The sequence below is a fragment of the Bombina bombina genome, chromosome 2, assembly GCF_027579735.1.
Source record: "Bombina bombina isolate aBomBom1 chromosome 2, aBomBom1.pri, whole genome shotgun sequence".
NCBI classification, from domain to species: Eukaryota; Metazoa; Chordata; class Amphibia; order Anura; family Bombinatoridae; genus Bombina; species Bombina bombina.
In genome coordinates, this window is record NC_069500.1 from 760,580,950 (window position 1) to 760,592,274 (window position 11,325).

At 38.7% G+C, this 11,325-nt stretch overlaps 1 protein-coding gene across 1 annotated transcript; it reads right to left on the reverse strand.

Moving 5' to 3' along the window:
* Nucleotides 1–8,699: 8,699 nt before the first annotated feature.
* On the reverse strand, nt 8,700–10,240 carry LOC128649542 (uncharacterized). The gene is made up of 2 exons (XM_053702878.1): nt 9,632–10,240; nt 8,700–9,051 (listed from the first exon to the last, which is right to left on the reverse strand). The coding sequence occupies exons 1-2, from the start codon at nt 10,200–10,202 to the stop codon at nt 8,984–8,986; spliced, it is 639 nt and encodes a 212-aa protein (XP_053558853.1). The 5' UTR covers nt 10,203–10,240; the 3' UTR covers nt 8,700–8,983.
* Between the last annotated feature and the right edge of the window lie 1,085 nt (nt 10,241–11,325).

Genomic DNA, 11,325 nt, shown 5'->3' on the forward strand with positions numbered 1-11,325 from the left:
CATCCAAGATGGCGTCCCTCGAATTCCGATTGGCTGATAGGATTCTATCAGCCAATCGGAATTAAGGTAGGAATTTTCTGATTGGCTGATGGAATCAGCCAATCAGAATCAAGTTCAATCCGATTGGCTGATCCAATCAGCCAATCAGATTGAGCTCGCATTCTATTGGCTGTTCCGATCAGTTTAATTATAACTTAGGTTAGGATTTATTTTACAGGTAAATTTGTTATTATTTTAACTAGGTAACTATTAAATAGTTCTTAACTATTTAATAGCTATTGTACCTGGTTAAAATAAATACAAAGTTGCCTGTAAAATAAATATTAATCCTAAAATAGCTATAATATAATTATAATTTATATTGTAGCTATATTAGGATTTATTTTACAGGTAAGTATTTAGCTTTAAATAGGAATAAGTTATTTAATAAGAGTTAATTTATTTCGTTAGATAAAAATTATATTTAACTTAGGGGGGTGTTAGTGTTAGGGTTAGACTTAGCTTTAGGGGTTAATCCATTTATTAGAATAGCGGTGAGCTCCGATCGGAAGTTTAGGGGTTAATAATTGAAGGTAGGTGTCGGCGATGTTAGGGAGGGCAGATTAGGGGTTAATACTATTTATGATAGGGTTAGTGAGGCGGATTAGGGGTTAATAACTTTATTATAGTAGCGCTCAAGTCCGCTCGGCAGATTAGGGGTTAATAAGTGTAGGTAGGTGTCGGCGACGTTGTGGGGGGCAGATTAGGGGTTAATAAATATAATATAGGGGGCGGCGGTGTTAGGGGTAGCAGATTAGGGGTACATAGGGATAACGTAGGTGGCGGCGTTTTACGGAGCGGCAGATTAGGGGTTAATAATAATATGCAGGGGTCAGCGATAGCGGGGGCGGCAGATTAGGGGTTAATAAGTGTAAGGGTAGGGGTGTTTAGACTCGGGGTACATGTTAGGGTGTTAGGTGCAGACGTAGGAAGTGTTTCCCCATAGGAAACAATGGGGCTGCGTTAGGAGCTGAACGCTGCTTTTTTGCAGGTGTTAGGTTTTTTTTCAGCTCAAACAGTCCCATTGTTTCCTATGGGAGAATCGTGCACGAGCACGTTTTTGAGGCCGGCCGCGTCCGTAAGCAACTCTGGTATCGAGAGTTGCATTTGCGGTAAAAATGCTCTACGCTCCTTTTTTGGAGCCTAACGCAGCATTTGTTTTAACTCTCGATACCAGAGTTAAATTTATGGTGCGGCCAGAAAAAAGCCCGCGGAGCGTTAACAGCCCTTTTACCGCCGAACTCCAAATCTAGGCCTAAGTTTCCTTTAATAGATAAATAACATGTTGCGTAGGGATATATACCTAAATATTTACATGTTCTGTGCCATGCTACAACTGTGTCCCTAAGCAAATCTATTTTTTTGACATATGGTGGGAGGTTCTTAACCTCAAGATGGAGGATATTTTTTAAATAAAAAGGTTGTATCAATCCATTTTCTATCTCTGGTAAAGTAAAATGATTACTCTCTAGGAGCCAATCAAGAGCAATCTTTGTCACTGCCACCAGGTTATATATTGTTAAGTTAGGGAGGCCCAGGCCCAGATATTCTTTTTTGAGTATTAATTTTTGATGGCTAAGTCTAGGCCTGTTATTCGTCCATAAGTATTCCTTAATTGCCTGATTAGATGTCTTAATCTCCTGTTTCTTGATTAAGAAAGGGATATTCTGAAAAAGGTACAGTAACCTTGGGAGTGCTATCATCTTAAGTAAGTTTATTTTACCAGAGAGAGAAAGTGTAAGAGAGGTCCATCTTTTGAGGGTTTCACAAAATTGTCTAATGCCATTACCAATGTTCAAAGCGTACCATTCTGAAGGATCGCTGGATATTTTAACCCCCAAATATGTCATATATTTAGTTACTTCTTTAAATATTTTAGTTTCTGATTCTTGATTTTTTTGAAGCCATAGTACTTCGGATTTAGACTGGTTAATATGATACCCTGAAAAAGAGCCATAGTTTTCTATTATCTGACACATTTTATTAAAGTTGTTCTTTGAATTTCTAGAAAATACCAATAAATCGTCTGCATAGACCGCCAACTGTAATCTCTTGCCACCTAACTCAATCCCCTGTATATTATTTCTCAAAGCAATCAATAAAGGTTCCAATGCAATATTAAAAATTAAGGGCGACAGAGGACATCCCTGTCTTGTCCCTCTTAAGAGGGGGAAGAAGGGTGTTTTGTTACCGTTGATAATTATCGCTGCCCTAGACTCACTGTAAAGTTTCTTAATTAAGTTAAGACTATTGCCTGAATATCCAAATTTTATAAGAGAGGTAACAAGGTGGTCCCATGTAACGGAATCAAAAGCTTTACTTGCATCCAGTGATACTATTGAACTGTCTTCTTTGTTGACTTTTTTATTATATTTGTCATTATACCACTGGTCTGAGATTATTAAAAAGACTTTCCTTAGGTTAACATTTGAAGACCTTCCTTTCATGAAACCTGTTTGATCCGAGTGTATTATTGTGTCCAATGAGGCCTGAATCCTTTTAGCTAAAATGCTGGTCAGTATTTTATAATCAATGTTGAGTAGTGAGATGGGCCTGTAAGAGTCAATTAATTGTGGGTCTTTTCCCGGTTTAGGTATGACTATTATTATAGATTCGTTAAAGTCAGCTGATGGTTCCAACTGTCCATTCCAGAGCCCATTCAGCAGAGCATTTAATGTGGGGGTTATTTCCTCTATGAGAATCTTGTAAAATTCGGATGGAAGACCATCCGGCCCTGCCGCTTTATTATTTGCCATTGTTTTGATTATTTGTCTTATTTCATTTTCTGTAATGGGTTCATTAATTTTTGTTAGACAATTATTTTCTAGCTTTGGGACTGTCAAAGACTCCCAAAATGACTCCTTAGTAGTACAATTAATATGCTGTGCTGAATAGAGCTCCGTGAAATAATCAAGGAAGGCCTTTTGTATGTCCTCTGTCTGGGTCCAAATATGATCTTTATTTTTAATTTTTTTTATAAAACTTTTAGTTTTGTGATTTTTGTCAATTCTTGCTAGAAAGCTACCCACCTTGTTGCCGTACCTATAAAACTGTGCGCAAGATTTTGTATTTTCTCTAATTTCATTTTGCATAAGATAAGTGTCTCTATCTTTTTTAGCCTGAATATATTGTTGCCAGTTATCTGCGGTTTTTGTCTGGATATATCTGGAATATTTGTTAATCACACAGTTAGTTATCTGCTTTTTGTATGCGTGTGTTTTTTTATTTTGTTTTATTTGATATGCCAAGATTTCGCCTCTTAGTACGGCTTTTGCAGCGTTCCAGTATATATGAGTTTTGTCAAAAGAGCTATTGTTAAACTGTTTATATTCAGCCCATTTGGATCTTAAGGAATTTATAAACTTACTATTTTTTGCTAAATATTTTGGAAAGAAGAACTGATTGGATTTCCGAGTCTTTTGTTTGGGGTCTAATGCAATTGAGATAGGGGCATGGTCTGATATGGTTATTATATCAATAAGTGTCTCCTGGATACAATCTATTAGCTTTTCTGAAATAAGGAAGTAGTCTATTCTAGATAGAGTTTTTTTTTATTTCGAGAGGCATGTATACTCTCTTTCATCAGGATGTCTAGTTCTATATATATCAATTAGTTTTAGATCTTGCTGAAACCTCTTTATAAGAAGAGACTCTCTTTTTCTTCTCGCTATTGTAGATTTGTCTAGTGCTTTTTGCCTTACTGCTTGTTCACCATTATCTCTACTTCTGTCTACTGTAGTATTGGGAGCAATATTAAAATCTCCTCCAATAATTATAGTGTTTGTGGAGTATATTAGCAGCTTATCTCGCAGGCTTTGCCAAAAATCTATATCCTCCTCATTTGGGCCGTATACATTGCAAATAACAATCTTCCTATGCGCAATTTCAGCTTCTAATATGATATATCTTCCTTCCACGTCTCTCACTAGTTTATCAATTTTATATTCTATTGTTTTACTAAACAAAATAGCCACTCCTTTTTTCCTTTGGTGCCCTGTAGTGTATATAACCTCTTTAACCCATCCCCCTTTTAGTTTAATAGCCTCTTCCCCTTTTAGGTGTGTTTCCTGCAAGAGCAGTATCTGAGCACCCAATTTTTTTGCGTATCTCAGAATAGCTTTGCGTTTCATGGGTGATGTTATTCCCCCTATATTCCACGAAACTACTTTAAGACTCATTTTCACTAATCTGTGGGTTTAACTATTACTGATAAGTCGTCCCTAGCTGTAAAGTGTTTACAGGATAGGACATCCATAACAGCGCACAAGAGAGAGTTGAAGAGAAGAGAGAGAGAGGAGAAGAAAAAAAAATAACACTATGAATTACCAAAACGTTATTAGTTCCCTTTATTTCACTGGAGGTCTTCCTCTTTCCTTCCAGTTTCCCCTTGAAGGGGGATTTTCCCCCGTAACTTAATTTTATTCTACACCTTTTTCTAAAATCAAAGTTAGTACACATTATATTCCTTTATGTATTAATCTTAAAAAATAAAAACAGTACCGAAAGATTTGAAGAAAACAGGGACACTGTTCATGTTACAGGGCCTTGTTGTCTTTCTAAGCTATCTTTATGCTCTTTAAGAAACTCGTTTACTTCCTCTACATCTGTAAATATCCTATTCCCTGTGGTAGTGCAAATGCTAAGTCTAGCTGGGTATAAAAGTCTGACTCTCCACCCTTCTTGTATTAATTTGGTACATATTGGCGCAAGAGATCGCCGTTTATTAGATGTCTCGTAAGAGAAGTCATTAAATAACAAGAGTTTTCTACCCCTATAGTTAATTTCTCCATTTGCTTTCCTATATGCATTCATGATTTTGATTTTTTCCTGAAAATTCAACAGTTTCATAATAACCGGTCTACCTGTTTTATTCCTTCCCTCCTCTTGTCTCTCTGAGCCTATTCTATGTATTCTCTCAATTGTTATATTTTGAGTTTCTACTCCGATATTTAATAGACCCATTAATTCTACCTCCACAAATCTCTTAAGATCTTTCTCCTGTATATCCTCTGTCAGGCCAATAAGACGCAAATTATTTCGTCTGGCCCTATTTTCTAGGTCCTCAAGTTTATTTTTCATATTTTCAATCTGGGTGGACATAGTGCGTAGTGTCTGTTCCCTCTGTAGGGCCCCATCCTCAATATCTGATATTCTCTGTTCTGCATACGTGAGTCTGGTTGCAAATTGTTTTACTTCAAGTGTTAGTGAGGTAATGTTATTTTGAATTAGGTCGAACTTGGGTGTAAATAGTGCGTCAAGCCGCTTAATTAATTCTTCATTGTTAGAACTTTGTGAAAGATTTATTTCCCCTATTCCCCCCTGTGATTCTTGTGAAATTCTATTCCCTTTTTTTTCTTGATTTTTGCTTCGGGAAGACATGCCTGGTGAAGTGATTTTGCTTTTGTTTAAGTATTTTTCCATATATATATGTGAACTCCTCCTTTACCCCTGAATTATATAATATCCTCTTGTGTTTAAAAAGTGAGACTATATATTAATAAGTGATACCGGACTATGTAGTTGATATTGAGGAGTTTTTAGGCCCACCACTGTTAGTTAGAGGGTGCAGAGTATTTTTCCAAGTTACATTAAATTGTAGACTACCCCTTTAAGTGAGCATAGACGTGCTTATTCGTGTTTTACTATTTTCTCTTCTATCTTGAACTATCTAAGTTGTGTATATGATGTTCAGATTTTATTTGTAGCTAACAAGTATGCTGGTCTTCACCAGGCTACTTCAAAGTCTTGACGCTTACTTCAATGGGAAGGTTATCTATAATTGCGTTTAAATTTATACCTTCCAAAATTTAAGTACTATCTGTTCCAAACAAATTTTACCTAGTTTCTTACATTCAGGCTTAGTCCACGTTATTTTTGTTAACTTTTGCCACACCGTTATGTGTAAAAACCTCTAAGATTGCTTTTAGTTCTCTATCCACCTTCTCAGACACCAGGGGAACTTGATTTTTTTTTTTTTATAGAAAGGTCTTTGAGAGCAGATTCATAAAAAATAGTTCAGTGTTAGATTAATTTTGTCAAATTGATACTTGGAAGTCAGGTTTTTCTATCATTACAGACTATTTATAGCTTGTAGAGTTTTTAATGACCCTGCTTTGGTTCTCTTCTTCTACTAAGCCTTGTTTACAGGGCTTTGTGTACAGTTGAAAGATATGAATACTTATAAGGGTGTAGTACCTTAGCCCAGAAATGGAGAGGAAAAACAAGAAAAAATTCCTTATAAAATGTAAGGTTGAGCTAGTAGTTGCTGATTTAAATCCTGAAATGGTTTGTCTCTCCCTTTCTTTTCTCCCCTTTTCCTTCTCCCTCTCTCCTTCCTACCCCCTCCCTTTCTTTTCTATCTTGGGGAGTAGAGCTAACTCAATTATATATTGTCACTTTTGCTTTGTACCCTATATGGTCTTATAAATTACAGCACACCAAAATAACCGAAATATCTAAATATGAGACATGTATGTTATCGCTTAAGAAGGAGACACTTGTAAATTTCTACTGCTTATAAAGTGTGAAGCAGGGCTAGCACCGGCTTGTTTGAAACCTGAAATGATTTTTTTTTTTTTTTTTTTTTCCCCTTCTTTCCCTCCTCCTCTCCTTTTTCTTCCTTGGGGAATAAAGCTAACACAGTTGTCACTTATCACCTTTGCCTTAAGCCTTATAATATTTTGCAAAGTACAGCAAACCAAAGTATCCTAGATGCCTAAATATAAAACATGTGGTGTCACTTAGCATTGCAGTTATATACATTTCTAGTATGGTTTTTAGGCCTATACCAACATTATCAATCAGAGAGAGAGAGCAACAAAGAACATGCGTGATACAACTCTTTTAAACCAGGGTCATATTCAATAAAAGTTTCTATAGTCAGTATCCTTATGCAAGAAGGCTTATGGTTCCACTGCTGTTATTATTGTGACAGATGCTGCTTGAAAGTGCTTATAAATCCCACATCTTTTTGTAGTAAGTAAACAGTGGGAAGAGAAAGAAAACAATTCTCTAGGCTTTTATTTTCTTTTTCCTTCTTCTCTTCTCTTTCTTTTTCCTTCTCTCTCCTCCCGCTCTCTTGCTTCTGTTCTCTCTCTTTCCTTTCTTTCCAACAACTAGCCCAATTATTAGTCTATGTTTTTCTTTTTTTTTTTCCTTTTCTTTTCCTTCCTTCTTCTTAAAAAGTCACCTTTTCTTTTTCCTCACTCTTTCCCCCCTTAAGCCAATTGCTTGCTTTGCTTTCCTTTGTGAGTGCTCTCTTTACCCTGTTTTCTTATAGGGGAGATATTAAATGTTCATAATCTGGAACTCTTGCTTCAAAACATTTGCTCTTCTGGGGGTTACGCTGAACTAGGAGGGTTGAGGGGGGGGGGGTGAGTAACCTATGTCAGGCCCTACTCTCGCAGGAGCTCTAATATGTTCATAATCTGGCTTTACACCTGACACCCCCCCCCCTCTACCAACTGTATGCAGTCATTGTTTCAGCAAAGTTATTAAGAAAAGACAAATCCAAACTTATCTTATTCTGTGGGGATGTTTCTGGTATCTGTGGTTCTAACTTTCTCTCCTGCTGCTCCTCCAAGTATGCGGACTTACTGGCAGGCCGAGGTGATGTTGTGCTCAGGATCCCTTTAGCCTTTGTCCTGAGTTGGTCGACAAGGAACGCTTGTCTCCTTTCCTCCTGGGGCAAGAAGTTGCTGTATGAGACACCTTTCCCACTGCTGTATCCGCTCACCAACTGCTCCTTGGGTCCTGGCGGGCAGCGTGTGTCACTGGGGGCAGCCGCTGCAGATGGGCCTTATAGGCCGATGTCAGCAAATTCTGCAGGGCTGTCGACCTCCTTAACGGAAGTTACGGGTCCTGGGCTGGGTGATTTCGGCCCGCCTATAGGCACTCGATGCCGCGGCTTCTTTTTTAGGCCTCTGGAAGTAGGCAGCGTACTACTCACGCGTCTACTTGCTTAGCCCCTCCTACCGGAAGTCACTCAGCATTCACACATCTTTATTGGTTACACACAAACACAAAATATGCAATCTCTATCTAAACAGATAACAACAGCAGCCAGAACTGCATCCCTTCACAGGCCTAGATCCAAATCCTGTAGTAGGCCCAAAGCTGATGAGGTGCAATTGTGGGACCCCCTCGCAGAGATGAGATCTTCCACCTGTCTCCTAAAATGACTGGAGGGTCTGCAGGGGAGGCAGGTAGCTGAACTAGGTTATCAGTCGGTATCATCACCCTAAGCAATCGGTTTCTTTTCTTCATCTATTTGCTGCAACAAGAAACACAAATCATTAACAATTTCCAACCAATTAGGCACATTAGAATTACTCCTATCACTACCACTATGGGTTTTAAAAGATTTGTAAGCATATTGTTAAACCAGGTTCCAATAGATCCCATACAAGAGAATGGGTTCCATCCCTCCTTAGCTATATCTCTAGATCTCTGTTGTAACTCTTTTACTTTATTCATGTGTGCTTCTATGGGGTCATGGGAATCTTCCACCCAGGTACAACATTCTGAACCAATAATCTTACATGTCCCCCCTTCAATGGCAAGTAGGTAATCAAGAGACATCCTATTATGCAGAGCCACTTTTCTAACTTGGGCTAACTCTTCATTAAGGACATGTATAGAATTTGTAGTCTCATTAATAATCCCATCCATAATACTAGCATATTTGTTAATTCTATTGGCTAGCTCAATTCCCCATCCTGTCCAGGCAGGGAACGACATCCAGGCTTTATCTGCAGATGAGAATAATTCTCGCTTATACCTTGTTTCCTCTAGGGATATTTCAAACACTGAAATATTTGAGCATATTCTGATGGCTGGTACAACTCTTCCTATGGTACAGTTACCCCATGCTCCCATGGGAGTCCTTGTTTCAGGACAATTGGAATAATCTTACCATGCTTTCCAAGCCATAGTTGAAACCATCTCATATTATTATATAACTGAGTTTGACAGCTCCATTCATCATTGTCTGTATGTTCAAGACAGGCACACCTAGGGGCACACAAAGCTTTTAATGTTGGACAAAAACACAAACTGTTACAATCGGCAGTTACTGTATAACATGGTCCTTAGTTAGGTTCCATATTAAATGTAAAGATAGCATTTCTACAATCTGTTTCCCCCACATATACCTTGGCCAAACTAAATATGCAACCTTTCATGTTTGCTATGTAATTAACATACATTGGCCCTATACACATTGCAGGTGTAGAAACTATACCAGCAAGTTCTAAATATGTACCTTGATCTGAGATAGCATTATGAACAGAGTGATCTATATCTATTTGAACATCATAGCTGTAATCTGTCACATCTAAATCATTCATTGATATTGGTACACCTATTAAAGGGATTCCTTTATGATTGGCAGGAATATGAGAGCATATCCAACAGTCTGTGGCATTCAGTTGCTTGGCGGTTTGTTGGTGTAAAAGCCAGATGGAATTTGTCCGTTTGTCACCCTTCACTGGTGTATAGAGGTAAAAAACACAAAGCAAAGGACAAAGAAAAAAACAGGACGGTATATACATTTTGGCAGTTAGTTAACCCTCTTTGTCCCCAGTGGTCTCACCCTTTTGACACAGGTTTTTATCACCAGCTTGGAAGTTCACTTTCTTACAGTGAGAGGCGTGTATCCAGTTTGGTTTCCCTTCCACTTTGACTGAGGTGGGTGTTGTCAGTAACACCTGGTATGGGCCGTCAAACCGGGGCTCTAAGTGTCTCCTCACGTATCTTCTTATCACCACCCAGTCTCCAGGGTGCAGGTGGTGAGTTCCAGTTATTTGTTCTGGCTCTGGTAATGAAGAGAAAACTTTTCCATGCAAATTAGTCAGTTGCTCGTGCAGCTGAACAACATAATCAGTTAGAGAAGCATACTGCCCATGTAATTCTTGTGGAAAGAAAAGTCCTGTTAGTGGTGGCCTACCAAACAAAATTTCAAATGGTGAAAGGCCATGCTTTCCCTTTGGGGTGTGTCTTACTGCAAAGAGGGCTAAAGGTAAGGCTTGTACCCAAGTAAGTTTTGTCTGCTCACAGATTTTAGCTATTTTATTTTTTAAAACACCATTGGCTCTCTCTACTTTCCCAGATGATTGTGGGTGGTAAGGAGTATGGAGATGCTGGTTAATCTGCAACCCTTTCATAATTTCTGCAAACACTTGCCCAGTAAAATGAGTCCCTCTATCAGATTCTACTGTTTCAGGTAAACCATATCTGCACAAAATTTCGGTTATCAGTTTTTTTTGCTGTTACACCTGATGTTGCCTTGGCAACCGGCCAGGCCTCCACCCAAGAGGAAAACATGTCTTACACACACCAAAACATACTCCTACACACCACATTTGGGCAGCTGAATATAGTCTATTTGCAGTCTTTGGAATGGGTAGTCAGGTTTTACAAGGTGTTTCATCTCCACCTTTGTCAATTTACCTGGATTGTATTTAGCACAAATCATGCATTTCTTGCACCATTCAGTTGCAAATTGTGAGACACCTGGTGCAAACCAAAAATTATTAACACTTGCAATCATTCCCCCTTTGGAAACATGGGAAGGGAGATGAGATAAACTGGCTAAAACAGGATATAGCACTGTAGTTGAACATAATCTACCATCACCATGTTTCCAAACCTCATTTTCCAGTTTGCAACCAGCGTTTTTCCACTTGCTCTGAGTTAGGGAACCTCTTTGGTTTTGGAGAGTTTTCAAGACATCCATTGTCAAATTCTCCACAGTTTCAGAGGACTGTTGGAGTATCATGAAAGCTGCCTTCTTGGCTGCTTCATCTACCCTATTATTACCCATAGTGATAGGATCTATTGCTCGCTGATGTGTCTGGCATTTCATAACAGCTACAGCTCTAGGTAGCTTCACCTTTTGTAGCAAATCCTGTATGAGGTCTGCATGTTTTACTGTTTTGCCACTAGAGGTCAGAAAACCTCTAGGTGCCCACAGAAAGCCAAAATCATGGATAACTCCATAAGCATAACGGGAGTCTGTGTATATGTTCACAGTCTTCCCTTCTGCCAATTCACATGCCTTAGTCAAGGCAAGCAACACAGCGCTTTGTGCTGAATGTATGCCTGGATCAAGGGACTCAGAGTACAGAATGGAGGTGTCATCTGCTATGGCAAACCCAGCGGCAAAGCCTCCCTCTGGTCTCTGCAGTCTAGAGCCATCTACATAAAGAGTCATTTCAGCATTTAGGATGGGGTCATCCAGGACAGAACAGGGAGGGACATAGTATAATTCTGTTTCCTGCTCACAGT